General features: G+C 43.5%; 1 protein-coding gene across 3 annotated transcripts in view; it reads left to right on the forward strand.

Moving 5' to 3' along the window:
• LOC138267408 (acetylcholinesterase-like) overlaps positions 1 to 17,678 on the forward strand; it is a 144,459-nt gene extending 126,781 nt beyond the window's left edge. For all 3 annotated transcript variants that reach the window (XM_069216323.1, XM_069216325.1, XM_069216324.1), the window contains one exon: positions 8,132 to 17,678. In XM_069216323.1, the coding sequence (XP_069072424.1) occupies positions 8,132 to 8,250 (119 nt within the window). In that variant the 3' untranslated portion in view covers positions 8,251 to 17,678. The remainder of the gene's footprint in view (positions 1 to 8,131) is intronic.
• Positions 17,679 to 17,915: the final 237 nt, after the last annotated feature.

The raw sequence follows: 17,915 nt of genomic DNA on the forward strand, positions 1-17,915 counted from the left end.
GTACCCTTGTATACCAGTCATGCCACGTGCAACACTCCACACGACACCAATACAGGAGTGAATAATGAGAGAATGGTCACATACCAAGGCAAGTATAATAAACTAATGGCTGCTACTAGACTAATTAAAAAAGAAGAAAAAATGGTGGACAAAAGAAACATGGTGGACCATGCAAAACACCTCTTCCTTCTGCGACCAGGACCCTGGGTGCATTATGCTGGGAAAGCTACAAATAAGGGGACTGGACAATAGAGAGGGCTGTAAAGCACAAACACGTTTTAGAGTTAAAAACTGTTCCCCATGGCACTGAAGGCAGTCGGGTCACAGTCTAGCAGGACTGTAGGACTAATAGTGAAGCACAACGCTACAGCAAGTTTTACCTAAACAAACAGAGTGGACAAACTCATACACCCAATAAAACTGGCTCAGAAAATGTGGAACTGGGCAATATTAAACCATGTCGCAATCACAGTGGTCCACCTAGCAAGCATAGCGACAGAGAGTCTAAACAGTTAGGAAGGCCTCTCTCACAAATAGACCTCAAAAGCAAAATCCTAGAGGACAAAGCTGTGCAGTCCCCAAAATAGACTTTCTCACAACAGCAGGAAATGCAGGACTCCGAAGCGTTTCATCCAGATATCCTCACCCACTCTCTCAAGGGACACTTGCCTATTGTATTAACCTAATTACAGTTTTATCAGCAGTAGCCAACAAGTGTGAAGCATCGACAATTCAGATGATTCCAGTAGCACTGTTGTGGGTAAGAAAGCTGTGTTACACCCGCCTAATGACAGTGTGCAGGGGAGAGGTAAGGAAGATGCCAAACCTCACCAACCTACTGATGAGACAAAGCCAACTAGCTCTAGTGGCCTAGCTCCTGAAGACAAGGAATCTGAACAACAATATCTCCCTGAAAGGTGCTTAGCAGTAATACAGGAGGCCAGACGCCCAGACACAAGCAAATGTTATACTGCAAAGTGGTTGTGTTTTCTATTTTGGAACAGGCAATATGGGTCTAGGAATGCCATAACCAATAAAGCCAATAGTACAATCCTAATGTGCTTGTTGGATGGCAAAGGCATCACACTGAGTAAAGTTGACACAATCGTGGCATATGCCAGCAGACACAATAACAGAGAACTGCTAGCAATCAAATGATTCTTTCAAGGGGCTAAACAAATATTTTATTAAGATTGAATCCACCACCCATCTTCAACCCAAGCACAGTTCTAACACACCCACTGAACATCTGCCCCTCCCTTGAGCCTATGGCTAAGGCCACACAAACATAAAGACAGTCTTATATAGCAGTCACATCACTACGCACGGTAATTGAACTCCAAGCACTTTCTATAAAGGAACCATAATTTTCAAATGAATTTAGATACAGAAGAAGTAAGGACTAACTCAGAATGTATCCCAAAAGTGGCATCACGCTCCCACAATGTAAACTATCCAAAGAGCTATTCAAATGCAGGAAAATACTAGAATTCAAACTTTAATGACAATCTACAAGGAAAGGGGAGGGGGAGAAACCCTAGCGTTTGTGCGTAATGTGTCTCTGTATGTGACTAAATGTACGGCAGCAACATCATCGTCACGCATTACTGACAACCAAAACACATATTCAGTGATTCCCTTCCCACGTTTCACCATTAAAGAAGGGAAACTGCTAAATAATCAATGCGAATCTAGAAGACTCTGGCACTGCATGTGAAGCTAATTATTCACCTGTAATAACAGTTTTTCAGCCTGGAATTCTTCTAGATTCACATGCACCCCTCCCGCCTCCTTGGCGAGTGGAGTGTGAATACCAAATAAATGAAGAGGGTGACAAGAAAGATAACTGAAGAACTGAATTATATACAGAACAAAGAATTTAAAGGTGGAGGAAATGCACAGGAGCTTATGATAGATATCATAGATTCTGCCTATGGATCACATCCAAAAGAAAAAACTTTATTCACTGAGGATATTTATGGACCCAACCACTGTGTGGCGGAATAATGCAAAGCATGTGAATCCAGAAGCCCTCCAAGCAGCAAAGCTGTAGTGGCAGGTAGGTGCATCTGCTTTAAAGTTAAGCAGCTCATATGCCTATCCCAGACTCGATTCACTGGTGTCTGGCACCTAACTCCCGAGACACGATTGATGGAACCTGACCGGTTAAGGAATGCTTCATCACTTGGTTTCGAGTTTGATGTGACCCCTTTGATAGTCATACCCCCCATGTTTTTTAGGGTGGAGTGCACAAGCTCTGGCTAGTTGTAATCTCTCTGTGGGCTTTTAAGAACGCCCACTACTGCTATTCATTCTTTATTGTGCTTGTCTTAAATGCTTCATTTTTATTGGTGCATTTTGTGAAATGTCCCTCCTTTGTGGGCTGAGTTCCCCCTCAGGTGATTTCACTAAGTGAACATTTTTGTTGGCTATTACACTACGTCACGCTCCTGTTACTGCGTGTGATGGCCCCTCCTCCAGTTTTGGTTTCCCTTTCATCTCAGCCATGATCCTTCCTAGACATTCACACTGGGAGCCAGTAAATCTGGCGCTCACACTCATGGCGGCCGTGGCGCTTTGAAGTGACATGCTTAGCTCAACTGTTTTACTTTTCATTTTCAATTTATGTGGCAAGAAAATGAAAGTTAGGAATTTACAATGGTAATAACTCTAACTCGAGCAAACGCGAGACCCATTGCATTTTAAATGCTTGTTACTAAATGTCATTACAAACACTATGAATCAAAAGCCCTTTATGCACAAAGGAATTGGCCATTGGGGAGAAATTATGGAAGATTTTAAAGTTCAGTCGGATAAACATTTGTTGGCAGAGTTCTTGTCTTTTATTTGTCACTTTACCGAGAGCCTTTATAGACCCTTCAGAACTTTAGCATCCTACATCTTTCCTCTGTATTTTTTTCACCGGATATCGAGGACATGGCAAGGATTTGTGAGCTTTTACTAAAATGTACAATGGAGTCGTAAAAGCTGCCTGGCCTGATCTCACTTCGAGCATGACTTTATTTCTCTGAGAAACCACTTTACGAGTTGTGGAGTTTCCATGAGCAAACCTAATTCTAATTGGTTGAATTGAAAGCAACTAAGGCTACATCTCCTTTGGATGCACTTGCTTGTTAAAATAAATCTTCGGATAGTAAAAGCAAGTAGCGATCCCGTGACATGGTGCCCTATTGACATCCTACTGAGAGCAGAACTTCTGGCACTGCCGTCTGTTACAGTAACACTAGAGGGCGCACGTTCACCGTCTATGCACAGGTGGAACTCATTTGCATCACTCCACTGCTCAATTTAGTACAGTTTATATACTGGCGTTTACTATTTTTTGTCTGACGTTATTTTATTTCTTCCAATAGTTCCAGAAATTCAACTCTTGCGCTAAAAACAGAGGAACATGTTCAAGATGTGGCTTAAAATCTGCCCAGTGGGTGATAACTTTAGCCCGCCCCGTGTAAAGGGATCGTTGTATTCTTAAACTTCTATGTTATATGCTTTAATCCTTATAGCAAGGAAAGTCCGATAAGTGGCACTGTCCGAGAATTAAAACATACCAATAAAATACCAAGCAATCAATGAGGGAACAGAGCAGCTGTAAAGGTTTTTTCCTTTCTTGAACCGGGGATGGCCTGCCATCCTGGGGTCACAGAAAGTTGTTTTTCGAGCAGCAAGATATGATCGAGAATCTCTCTTCAGATTTCACGTTTATACCACGCTGTCTCCATGCTCTAGAACGATGGATCAAACCGAGGTCTTCTAGGCGTGTTTAAAGCTGCCTAGAGCCCCCAACTCACAAGAACTGGACTTTCCTGCAGTAGAACTCTTCAAGCTGGGATTTGTGAGTCAATTATTTCAGTATTAAAGTTAAACTACAAGTCCCACAATGCAGTGCTTGTAGGGGTAAAAGGCAGGACTAGCTGGAGGTGTGAGACGTGCCATGGCGCCAATGACTAACTAGTTATGTAGTGTGTCAATTCAGTGCCCAGATACATTGCCCGACGCCATAGGAATCAGAGTGTGCAAAGCACAAGCCCCTGAACTCACTCCTCTTTTCCACCGTGTGGAGACGGCCTCACGCGCCTCGTGGCCCGAGCTCGCGCTGTCCCATTCTGCTCCCTCCCCAGTATCTATCTTTGAGTGCCCTCAGACAACGCTGATGGATAACCTGGCTAAGTGAACATGCAAGCAATTGTGGCTAATGGATTGGGGACATAAGTAATTACAGTTAATCACCCATGAAATGCTTCTGTCTAGCCACTGTGAATTAAGCCGTCACTCACGGTGTCCCAGTCCAATGTTTTCTTCTACATCTCATTGCCATTTGCACTTTCAGTCCAATTGCTTTAATACCACAGAACCTCAAATCCCATAATGCATCAGGTTTTTATAAGGACACCCAGGCAGTGTTGCTGACACCTTGATTAAGTGTTGAGGAAGTGATGAATAGAGTCACAATAAGCTGAGCAGTTCATCCGGTCTGGTGACAGGGGTGAGTGTACAAGAAAGAATTTGCAGAGTCTGTAGAACACCTTTCAGTATAAACAGGGGGGTTGTGTTCTTTCTTGGGATCCAGGAAAGCAGACTACAGAGTTCATACGTGAGGAGATGGGGATATCAATAATGTGACGTGTGATTCTATCACTAGTGCTAATCAGAAGGGAGAGTCTGACATCAATAACGTGAACTCTATGATATTATCTGTATAAAATTATCACTAGAGACCATAGGTGAATAGATTATTATGGCAGTAATGTGATGTATGTGATTCTATCACTAGTGCCAGTGAGTAGGGAGAATCTGACATCAGTAACGTGAACTCTATGATATTATCACTAGTGCCAGTGTCATATGTATAAAAATACCACTAGTGACCGTATGTAAATAGATTATTATGGCAATAATGTGACTTATGTGATTCTATCACTAGTGCCAGTGAGTAGGGAGAATCTGACATCAATAACGTGAACTCTATGATATTATCACTAGTGCCAGTGTCATATGTATAAAAATACCACTAGTGACCATATGTAAATAGATTATTATGGCAATAATGTGATTTCTGTGATTCTATCACTAGTGCCAGTGAGTAGGGAGAATCTGACATCAGTAACGTGAACTCTATGATATTATCACCAGTGCAATGTAATCAGTTTAATACTATCAGAACTGCCCATGAGTGAGGAGATTCTTCTATTAATGATGTGTGTGTATGATTCTAACACTAGTGCCAATGTGATCCGTGTAACGCTGTCACTAGTGCCTATAAGCGAGGAGGGCCTTTTAGCAATAATGTGACTTCCGTGATTCTGCCGCTAGTGCCAGTGAGTAGGGAGATTCTTACATCAATAATACAAACTCTGTGATGTTCTCACTAGTGCCAGTGTAATCTGTATAAAAGTATCACTAGTGACCATAAGTGGGTAGATTATTATAGCAATAATGTGAGTTATGTGATTGTATCACTAGGGCCAGTGACTAGGGAGATTCTGACACCGATAACATGAACTCTGATATCGTCACCAGTGCCAATGTAATGTTCACTTTGCCCGTGCCCATCAGTGAGGAGATCCTCATAGCGATAATGTGACTTCTGTGACTCTACCACTAGTGGGCGTGCTTAGGTAGGTTCTGATCTCAGTAATGTGAACTCTGTGACGCTGTCAGTAGTGCAAGGATTGGGAGGAGATTCCAATGATGTGATTCTGTGCTTCTGTCACTAGTGCCGATTAGTTAGCACAAGGGCACCAGCAGAGTGTCCTCTGTGTTTGTATCACTAATGTACTTCATAATGTGACACAAGGAACCTCAGGTAGACAGGCTCTGTTCCATTTGCACTGAGAACATTGTTCATCTCATCATTTATCCATTTCATGCCTAATCGCTCTCTCCCACGCTAACCCTTCCATCACTGCATTCTCCCTACAACCTCTGCTGCAATGATTCGCCTATTCCCTGTTCTGGTGCCTAACTTTGATGGGTGGCTCCAGCATGTCATTTCCTGCAGACAACTCCTTCATAGCCTGTGGTCTCACTCCATTTCCTGCAGGGCCATTGCCCACAGCTAGGGGCAGCACTCTACTTCCTGCATCTCCCTGTTCGCCACAGCGTAATACCACGCCCCCTCTTTCTACACGATTGTGTCATTTCCTGCAGGACTGCCCTTCCCACCCTGTAATTCCACTCCTTTTAATGCAGGACCCTCCTTCGCTGCATGTGATACGGCTCAATTTCCTGCAGGATTCTTCTTCTGTGCGGCCTGTAATACCACTCATGTTCCTGTGGCACCTTCTTCCCAACCTGTGATACCACTGTTTCCCGCAGTCCCCGTCTTCTCACCCTATATACTGCTCCATTTCCCAGACCCTGCTTTCCTAGCCTGTGGTACCTTCCCATTTCCTGCTTCCATTGTTTCTTTCCCAAGTGGTGATACCACCCCATCCATTGTCTACCCACAACACACACCCCTTTACAGGTTTTGCTTCCTCTCTCTCTTTCATATGCTGTGTGTCCCTATTCTTCATATATGTCCCTCCCATTTCCGTGGGAAGCACTTAGGCTGCATGGCCCCGCCCCTTCCTGAATGCCCCTTTACCTAAGGCCTTAGCCCCTTCCCCTTCCGCTATATTCCTCCTTAACAGGATGTAAGTCCCTCTATCCTTGGCTTTACACCCTTTATTCCCTCCCTTCTGATGTGCTTATTGCCACAGGATTTAATTCACTCTGTCCTTGACTTTTCACACTTTTACGCTCCCTTCTTTCCTGGGTTTTCTGTATCCATCTTGCCTCTTTCCCCTCCTCAGATATATTTTTGTTGTCAGTATTTATTTATTGATTGATTTCCTCATGTGAGTTACTTTCTGTTTGTACTATAAAGATTTAAAGAGTTAATAAAAGTGTTTATTTTCATGCATTTTTCTAAAGTCAGCTTTATTTGGTTGCTGTGTTGTGCTGTATGTTGGACTAATAGTTGTAAGTGAATTACACTAACTGGTTTTTATCATAATCCAAAACCCACCTCCTCTCTCACTCATAACTGCCCTCTCATCTCACCTCAAACGCCCACTCATCCTTCCACTCATTCATGCATCCCTCCTATCTGACCTAAACACCTGCTCGCCCGCACCTGCCCTCTCATCCTCACCCACATTGATTCCTTTTTTCTTCATCTTTCTGATTCCATTGCCATATTTCTCGTCTCTCCATGATATTCCTCCATCTCCTTATCTCCCCTCAATACTCCCTCTTCGTCAATCTCCCATCTCTGCCATTGTTCCTTATTTTTGCTTTGTGTCCTCCCATGCACATTGGCTGTTTCTCAATTTTTATCCCCTCGTTGTTTCTCTCTCCTACACCTGTATATTTATTCCTTTTCTATTCCATCCCTTTGTCGCTCCTTCACTTGCGCCCGCTTCCCCGTTTGTTCTTTCTTGTTCTCAATTCCCCTTTCATAACCTCTTTATTTAATGTTTTCACACTCACTCTGCCTTGTGGTGCCTCCTCCTCTTTTTTCCTTGTGTCACTCATTTGACCTATTTCCCCCTCTTATTCCATCTTTGTCTCACACTCGATCTCTCCTGGGCCTGCTTCAACCTATTTGTTCCATCTCTCACTAATTTCCCCCCGTCCCTCATTATTCCATCTCTTTTTCCCACTCACTCCCTCTCCTGATCCTGTCTCCTTCTCTTTGTTTCTTCACATACTCATTTATCATATCTCCCCCTCTTTATTCCATCGCTTTGTCTTACCCTCTCCTGGTCGTGCTTCCTCTATTTGTCTCTTATTCACCCCCCCCACACACACTTTATTCCATCCATTCTAAATGTCCCTCTAACCCCCTCTCCTGACCCTGTCTCCCCCTCTTTCATCCTCTCACTCATTTCCTCTTCCCCTCCTTATTTCATCTCTTTGACCCACTCGCACCCTCTTTGGTTCTGCATCCCCCTGATTTGTTCCTTCTCTGACTCGTGCCAATTTGTCTTTCCCGCTATATTCCATCTTTGTTCCACTCACAACCGCTCCTGGTCTTGCCTTCCACACCTTGTCCCATCTCGCGCTCATGTCCCTGCCTCTCCCTCTCTTCCTCTTGAACCCGTTCTTTCTCTCTCTGCCTCCCTAGATAACATTGACGAGGCGGAGCGCCAGTGGAAGCTGGAATTCCACCGCTGGAGCGCCTACATGATGCACTGGAAGAACCAATTTGATCACTACAAGCAAGAGAAATGTTCCGATCTGTGAGGAGACCCCGTGACCTCTCACAGCTATTCTGGTCAAAGCTCCAATACCCCTCCCCAGGTCAAACCCCTCCCATTCCAACTCACACACAGATCTCAGGTAACCTCTTTACCTTCTGTTTCCCTGGTGGCAGCCCTCATAGCAAAGTGTACCTTCAGCCCTGGAGGAGGTGCAAACTATCAGCGCTCACACTCAGTCAACGAAGGTCTTCAAAGAAACCAGGAGCATCTCTCGAGCAAGCAGGCCATTTTGAGAAACTGCTCAACACTCAGCTGGAGTAGAACCATCATCGGGTTCCTCTCATCACTTTCACAGTGGCCAAGTGGTCACCCATTCCTGCAGCTGTCCAGCAAATCCACAGTTATCTCAAAGAGCACTTATACCTTGCAGGACAACACCCCTTCTAAGCCAGAATGTTCTAAGTCTGAGCCACAGTTTTGGGACACTACCCAGCATTTCCCAATTACCTGGAAAATTCTGTCAACTGACCGTCACATGTGCTCCCCTGATCACTCAGAATCATCCTATATCTAGTAATGATCACAGTTCCACTATCTAGTACCACCTGCTACATAGTGGATAACACCTGATAATTCCCTAGTAAGTGATAACTTTGAACATAGAGGACGTCAAAGCTTCTTCTCATAAACTTGAGCCTGATGATTGTGCAAGATCTAGCATTACTGGTAACAACACCTCAGTAAGTGATACTGTTGACTGTAGGGGAAGCCCAAGCTCCTTCTCAAGGTCTTGAGCCTCAATATTGGCCAGTATCTATCACAGTGTGGGGAATATTGACCAAATGGGTTCCATAGCTTTTCCCCATTACCTTGAGCCTTACCCAAGTGCAAGATAATAATACACCAGTTAGGGATAGTATTGACTGTAGCAAGTTCCAAAACTTCTTCCATGGACTTGAAGTTGCTAATTGTCCGCCATTTAGTACTGATGGTAATAATGTCCTGGTAAGTGCTTGAATTAATCATAGGGGTTCCCAAACTTCTTTTCATGGTCTTGACCCTAATGATCACCGACCACTTAAAACGGTGGTCATAATACTCAAGTAAGCTTGCCCACCAGCTTTAAGCTTGCCTATGACCATGTAAAGTCTTCTGCTGCCTTTTGGCTAGGTTAGCAGTATAGATATACCATATACATACATACATTGTATTAACCTTAGAGGTTTCCTAAACTACTTCTCAAGGCATCAAGCCCAATGAATTTCCAACAGCTATTACTATTGCGCCTAATAATTAAACCCTAGTAACTGGTAACCTTACTATGTTAAGCTTCTTTGCATGGTCTTGGGCCCAATTATTGGTCAATGTCTACATCCTTGTTACCAGCCATTCCTTCACCCTTTAAGGTCTCCAAGGCTGGCCCCATGGCCTTGAACCTCATCCCTGCCCAAATATTGAATACTCTGAGGCTTTGCGATCCTGCTATTATTTACTTCGAAGGCCATAGCTTGTCTGCAAGAACCCTGGCCCTGAGGACTGGGCTAGCTCATTCTCTCGAATAAGTCTGAAATTGTGTCTTTGTCCAACTTTTGATATGAATAGCCAACCAATCTGCTGATAATATCTTGAGGGTCAAAATCACATCACCAGGAGACATAGGTACTATTGTAGAACTCACCATTCTGTGTTACAATCATGGGACTGAAAGGATTCTGAGTATATAAATACCACACACATTTGGATTTGTGATGAGTATTGGACAGACCTCTAGCTCCAAATCATGTCTAAGCTAATACTTCATTCATGGGCCAAGCGCCTACTTGAATGAGGCAGATACACTAAAACATCCAGAGGAAGTAGGAAAATGTATGTTGCACTTGTTTATTGATTTGTTTTAACATCTTTGTATTTTTAACTTGTTTACATTTTTGTGTTGATCCATTTGTTTGAAAATGCCAAAGTTGTGTGTGTGTTTTAAAGGATTTTTTGTGCTTTCAGAAAAATGGTTTTCTTACTGGGACACCGGGTGAGTTCAGTTTGGCAGATCTGCACAAAGATAGTGCATAAGCTATGATGCTGATGGACGCACTCACCCCAACATCATTTTTTCTGTGGTAGATGATTGAATACCACCCCTTACGCATGTTCTGTAGTATTAAAGGTAGGAAGTGTGCATTCAGGCTTGGCTTACTAGTTTACTCTGTGGCACTGTAGTTTCACTACCATCACTGTTCTATATTTCCTGTGGTACTAGAGCTGTGAGGCATGCATTTGGACTCTGTTGTATCTGCGGAATAACAACCTCACCACTGCCACCCTCCTAATTGTTGTGTGGTATGCTGGCTGTGAAAGAGGTGGCCTTCACCCCATACTCAGCTAAGTATGTGCTCTAGCAATGTTCCTAAAATCAGTGCAATATTGACTGGGATGGTGGTAGCTCTTGCTGTAGACTCGGTTTATTCTGTGGTAGAAGGATGCACTATCATACTCAGCGGCACTATGTGTAATTATGAAGGGTTACTTATTGCAGGTTCTGGTATCTCTGTGGTAGAACAAATATGGTTTAGAAGGTCTCCCATCCCAGACTCATTTATAACTGTGGATGTGCAATTTATCTATTACCATCTCTGTAGGTGATCTGTGGTATTATGGATGGGAGAAGTGCAATCATTCCAGACGCTGGTTTCTCTCTGATAGGACCCATGCATTATCCATGTGTCCTACCTGCACTGTGGTAATATAGGTAAGAGCAGGCAACCTTACTCAACTCAGTCATGGGCCCTCTTACTATCATTATTTGGGTTATTTTATCTGATAACTTTGGGGCAGTGGATACCTCGAGATTCCATGCCTTCCAGTATATCGCCCTTCAAATGTAAGGGGTGGTCAGCAGCAGGAGGCTTCCAAGCACCAACCTCTGCCTTTATAAGTTCATCTATGTTCAGTTAGTAAGCCATGGTGAGAATCAACTATCCAATGGTTTATAAAAACCTACTAGATGCCAATGTTTTCTCCTACTAAGAAGGCATAACAGAGTTCTTTTGGCTATACTGTAGGTTCCCCTTTCATCTTTGTGTCGAGTTTCAATAGAGCCTCAGTAAGTACATTGTTGTTTGGCTCCTATCTAGGGCATGGCCTCAGAAGACCATGTGCAGATCCTTTCACTTTGTTGATCAAACTCAAATGAATGTTGGATTTCATCATTTTCTTCTTTAGCTTGGTTTCAAAATACACAAAAGCTTTTCATGATGTAGGTTTTGTTAAGAGTCTGCAGATGGTGTGGTTCCATCTGAATCCCTCCACACTCATGTTGCGATGCATCCTGGTTTCTTGCCCTACCCAACTCTAGCACCAACTCCAGCACCTAGTGTGGTAGTTTCTTGTTCTAATGCTCTGGACCTGCCGTAGGGGGGTGCTGCCTGGTTCTCTTTATGCTGTGGTCTCAGTATGTGGGTTCTTAGTAGATCTCAGCACACTGTGCACTCTGTGTATGTTCAGGTGACTCCCACCTTTCAGTACACTAGTCCCTTCAAGGGTTGACTATTGTACTCCCTCTTGCTGTCTTCACTGTCACCAGATGTAATGGTTCCTCTTGTCTCATGTTGCTATCAGTGTCGCCAAATGTTGGAGGTGCCAATCGCACTCTTTATTTCCCTTTGCACGGTTATTTGTATATACTGTTGATTTAAAAGATGTGTGAGAAATTATATAAATATATATTATATATATATAAAATGGAGGAGCTCCAAATATCTGTGTATTTATTTGGGGATCTTTAATTGACTGTTTATGCTGTTCTCATTGGTCTTTCCTAGGATGGATTTATTTGTGTATTTTGTTTGAGAAGTTTTTAAGATTTCTTTGAAGTTGACATCCTCTGCAGAGAGGTTCCTCATGGACTGGCCCTTATTTACACAGGAGTCACTTTTGCAAACACACTGCAGATGGTGGCTTGCACACGTACCCCACTGTGACCGTAGCACCTGCTCAGACTGAAGGTCATGATGCCTACATCTTCACCACTGGTGGTGGAAGTAGGGCCAGGGTTCCATTAGGCTCACGTCCAGTGATGGTGCCTCTCTACAGATGTAGTTCCTCCGCCAAAATGGGTGCTTCTCCAAGCCACACCTTCCCATCCTCTCACTATTATCCAGTCTTGCCCCATGCTTGTTACCCATGCATGTTACCTTGACCTTCCTTCCTGCCCGTGAGTAGTCACTGCACCCCAGAACACCCAGACCCTCTCTCTAAACTTCAGTGGCATCCCACTTCTCCCCAATCCCAGGGCTTTTTTGTCCCTCATACTGCCTCATCCCATTTCTCTGAGTGCCCCGGGCCCTCACCTTCTTCTTGACACTATGCATTCCTTGATTTCCACCTTCCATGCTCCACATCCCCCTGTTGTGCACTTGCCTGGCTCCAGCCCACTCAAAATCTTTTTAATTCCTAACGTCGATCCCATTGGTTTTTCTCTGATTTCGCCATTGCTTCGCTACAGATATCCTTGGACCAATTCATTTTTCCCTCAACCCCCTGGACCCTGAATCCTGATGTCCGGAATGCTTCCCTGCATGATGTATCTTATGATCTCCATTTGATACCCTTCACAACTCCATGACTTCGATCCTCTCTTAGTAACCATTTGTTGCTCTGTACTTTAGGCAGTTCCCTGTGTGCCATCTCCACCTACCTCACTTTCTCTCTTCTTTCCTCTCTCTTGCTCTCCCTCTTCCCCCCTCTCTTTTTCTTCCCTGCTTTCCTTTCCCCTTCTGTTTTTCTCTCCATTGATTTCTTTCACTCTGCCTTTCTTCATGTGCCTTGATTTTTCTGTCTGTTTTCTGTCTACCTCACTCTTTCCCTCTCTCCTCCATCCTCTGTCTTTCATCTGCACCCCTTCTCACTCCTTTTCTCTCTCTCTCTTTGTAGTCCTCGCTACTCTTCTATTCCTCTCTTTCTCTAACTTCCCACTTGTTCTGTCTCTTTCTTCCTTACTTTCTCTCACTCTTTTTCTTCTACACCTCTCTCTTTCTCTCGTTTTTTTGTGTGGATGCTCATCTTCTGCACGCAGGATGCACTACACACACAAGCCTCAGGGGGGTTTCCCTCTTATTTATCTGGGATGGTCCTAATATGTTCTCTTACACTGATCTGGCGCCTTCCTGCTCCTCCCCTTGTACTGATCTAAATGTTTTCTCTCTTTAGCATCGGGTGTCGCATTTTCCCTGCCCTCTCTGATCATTTTGTGGCTAACCCCAACCTGAGCCTCTGTCTTTCCTTTGGTGTTACTCCACCCCTCTGTTGTACAGATTGTTCAGTGCATCTTTTGTACAGTCCATGCTGATCCATTGATGTTTCTATGACCTTTCCGTCTCTGTTAATCCTTTACTGTTTCTCTGATCCCTCAGTCGATGCTGATCTTTTGGTGTTCCCTGCTTCCTACAGTCCTTGCTTATCTTTTAGTGTTTCTGTGATCCCTCACTCTCTGCTGACCCTTTGGTGTTTTATGCTTTCCACCGTCTCTGATAATCCTTCATTTTTTCTCTGATCCCTCAGTCTATGTTGATGATTTATTTAACTGCTCAGTCCCTGCTGATACTTTGGTGAGTCTCTCACCTCTAAATCTCTGCTGATTCCTTAGTATTTCTTACCCTCCTCAATCTCTGATCATGGTTTTGGGTTCTTCTGATCCCCAGTCTCTATTGATTATTTGGGCTTTATTTAACTCCTCAGTTTCTATTGATCCTTTGTTGTTTCTCTGTCTCCTCAATGAATTCGGACCCCTTGGTATTAACCCACCCCTCAGTTCTTTTGATCATTTGTTTCCTATGACATCTGCTCTCTGCTGATCCCTTGGTGTTTGCGTAACTCGACAGTCTCTGTTGATCCTTTGTTTCGGCTGTCCTCATAGTTTCTGAGGGCCCCTTAGTTTTTCTATGGCTGCTATGTTTCTGATGATCTTTTGGTATTCTCCCTTCCAGTAGTCTTGGCTGTACCTTCTGTGTTTTAACACTCTCTTCTCCATTATTTTGTGATCTTCCATGCCTTCGTCGGGGGGGATCCTCAGTTCTTTCTATGTTCTTGTGCTGTCCTATATTGTTTCTCCTCCCCCTCCTCCCCTGCCATTCCTTGCTAACCTCTCGTGTGTCTTCTTCCCACTTTCTGTGTTCTTCTAGTATTCTTCCCTCGTATACCTCTCTGATGATCTCCATTTGTTGATCTCTGTTAAAACCTGTGGGCCTGATTCACAAACTGCACTTTGTCGTACTTTTGTAGTACTGCAATACGTGCAGCAAAGTGCTATTCACAAACTACGTGTGGAGTTTACACCTTAACATTACCTATACTTATGTCTCCCCAGCTTTACACGTTGACAGCTGTGTCCCCACACACCTAGTTTCTTTTAGTAGTGAATGTAGAAGGGACACAGAAGTGACTTAAAAAAGGGACATGGATAGTATTAGGGAGGAATAAGAGGGGTTTGGAAATGGCCGGGGAGCAGTTTAAGGAGGGACATCACCCACACAGACAAGCGTAAGGAAATTGTTGGCGACATGTAACTTACACTTGTGAAGTAAATTTACACCCAGTGATTCTGACTACAGAAAAGTAGTAAATGTATTCAAAAGTGTATGTTACCTTTGTGAATCAGGCCACTACCATTAGTCTGTCCTTTTTTGTTTTTCTCCTTCGCCATCTCAACCAGTCCTTTGATTTTTACGTTCTATCACTCTCTGACGATCTTCCGGATAGTGATTGTCCTGCTCTATCTATCGCCTCACCCTTCTTCAGATTTTAGTGTTTGTCTGCTTCCACTGTCTCTGTGGATTTGCATATGTATGTCTGTCCTATCGCAGCGCTTGCTCTCTTTCTCTCTCTCAATCCCCTGGTGTTCATCTGTCACCTTAGTGTCTGCTGGTTCCTCTGGTTGTTTGACCCTCACTTTCTGTAGATCCTCTGGTGTCCGTCGGTTCGCTCTCACTCTTACAATCATCTGGTGGTTTCATTTATTTGCTATTGATTATTTGGTGTTTGCCTGTCACCTCAATCTAAGTTAGTCCTCTGGTGTTTATCTGTCCCCTCATCTGGTGATATGGTGTTTGGAAGCCACCCGCTCTCATCCGCTCCTCTGATGTTTTCCTCTACCTATCTGTTAATCCTCTTAACTTTCTTTCCCCTCACTTTCTGCTTACCTACTAATCTTTGTCTGTTTTTTTCACATTATGATGATTTTCTTACGTCTTTCTCTGTGTCCTTAATCTGTAATAAAATGCATCTGTTTCTCTGATGTTTCTTCAGCCTCTTGATTTGTGCTGTCACTCTTCTGTTTCTGTGTTCCCTCTCTCAGCAGGCTGTCTGGAGCTTCTCTGTGTTTTAGCTCATTGTTGGTATTCTAGTGTTTCCCGACCCGCTACTCTTATTGATGCTTGAGTGTTTCTTTGTTGTCTTATTATTTGAGGATCTTCTTCTCTTTCTCCACCCCTTCATTCTCTGCTGATTGTGTTCTCTTGCTAGACTCCTGATTCTTTGTTGTTTTCCTACCCCATTCATCTCTGCTGTCTTCCCTTCCATGTACCCTCTGCTGAAACTCTAATATGCTTTACTTCCCTCACCTTTCTTCTGATTTGCTGGTGTTTTTCTGCTTCTTCCTTCTATGCTGATTCTCTGTGTCCCTACCACCTCCATTCTTTTCTGAATATTTGTTTTTTCACCGGGTCTTCATTCTAAGCTAAAGCACTTTGATTCATTTGTTGCTGAGCCTCTGATATGTGTGTGTTTTCGCTTCTTCTGTGATACTCCAGTGGCCTTTCACTGATCGATTGTTTTCTGATTCTTTACTCCTCTGTTTTCTCGATTCCCCGCGGATTCTCTGGTACATCTTTATCTCTCTTTCTTCATTCTCTTTGATTCTCTGGTGTTCTTTTCAGCCCTTTCCCACCACCTGCTGAGCATCTAGTTTTACCTTGCTTCTTTCCTCCTGCTGATACTCTGGCGTTTCTCCTTTCTTCCCTTCTCTGATCATACTACATTGTTTTTCTTTCCCTGACTGTCTGCTGTTTCTTTTGTGTTTTTTTCTGCCACTCAGTACATTTGTGATTTTCTGATGTTCCTTCTTCCATTCTTCTCGCTTCACGCTCTGCTGACCCTTGTGTTTGTCGGCCTCTTTATTTTTTCTTGCTCCTCGCCTTGTGCTAATCCTCTGTTGTTTTTCCTCTCTTTGCTCTCTGTTCTTCCTCAGTTGTTTGTATTTTCATCTTCTGATCTTCTGGTGTTTGTCATCTTACTCTCTTATTTTTCTTGTGATGATCTTCTGGTGTTTGTCCTCTTACTCTCTGTTGATCCTCTGATGTTTGTCTTTCCACCTTCTATTGATCATCTGGTGTTTTCCCCTTTCTTTTGTTGCTTTTCCTGTCCTAACTCCTTGCCGATCCTCTATTGTCTTCATCTTCTGATGACCTTCTGGTGTCCTCCTACTCTCTGCTGATCATTCTTGAGGTGATCTCCTAACATTTATCCTCTTATTTTCAGCTGGTGTTTGTTCCCTTACTTTCTACACATCCTCTGTTCTTTGTCTTTTCATCTTCTGATGGCATCTTGTGTTTGACCTCTTACTCTCTGTTAGTGCATTTTTTGCGATCGTTTGGTGTTTGGCCCCTCTTTACTGATCCCCTTGTGTTTGTATTTTCACTTTCTAGTAATCATTTAGGGTTTGCCCCCTTACTCTCTGCTCACACTCTATTTCTCTGCCATTTGATTTTCTTCAGATCCACTTCTTTCTCTGCCTCTTCACACATTTCTGATCTGCTTGTGTTTCTCCTTTCCTCTGATGATCCTCTAGTGCCATTGCATTTATTTAAAGTCCACTAATCTTCTGGCGTTCCCTTGCATCGTCACCCTCTACTCTGATGTTTGTCCTTCCCCTCATTGTCTGCTGACCCCAGGGTGTTTTCTACCTCTTCGGTCTCTGCTGATTCCCTGGAGTTTCTCCTCCTAGTCCCCATTTCACCCAGCCGCCTTCCTATCTCTAAAGGCAGTCTTGTGATCTTTTCTGTAAACGCTGTACATGTTCAGCCTCAGGTATGGACAGGCCCTGATTTGTGATGTTTCTGCATAGTCCAATAAAACTGTTACAACCCCACGAGACCTGTGTCTGAGTCACAGTCTGTACTATCTAGATATGCAATGAAAGTATAGCATGCACACGTCTGTCAGCACTGTGACTCTGTGCTGTGTGTGTGCATCTCTCAGCACAGTGCATGTGTGCGGGAGGCTTGCCAGGTCATCTGTGCTACAGGCATGTCTGACTCTGCACTCTTTAGTGATGCTGTATGCATGTGTGTTCCAGGTATATCTTCTGTTACTGTCACTATGATGTAGCTTTGCTAAAGTCATTGCTGCATGTACACTGCATGGCATATTTACTGTAGTCTTGTATTTATAGATTATTGTCATTACAGTTATGTTCTCCATACAGTGGATCATTTTGTCTTCCTCTCTGTTGAATTTGCTTGTCTATGTAGCTCACTGGGCGACATATTGTAAGAGGTCCCTGGCATTTATTTTACCAGGTAAAATCTCAGGTTTCTCCCAATGACGTTAATCCAATGTTATCCCTTCATCTGCTCAGTTTAGATTTTTACTAGCTCTGAACTTGTTCATTTTTTCACAGCCTGTATATGTGATTTAAGCCTATATTTATACTTTTTTGCG

This window comes from Pleurodeles waltl, chromosome 12, assembly GCF_031143425.1.
Source record: "Pleurodeles waltl isolate 20211129_DDA chromosome 12, aPleWal1.hap1.20221129, whole genome shotgun sequence".
In the NCBI taxonomy this organism is placed as follows: domain Eukaryota; kingdom Metazoa; phylum Chordata; class Amphibia; order Caudata; family Salamandridae; genus Pleurodeles; species Pleurodeles waltl.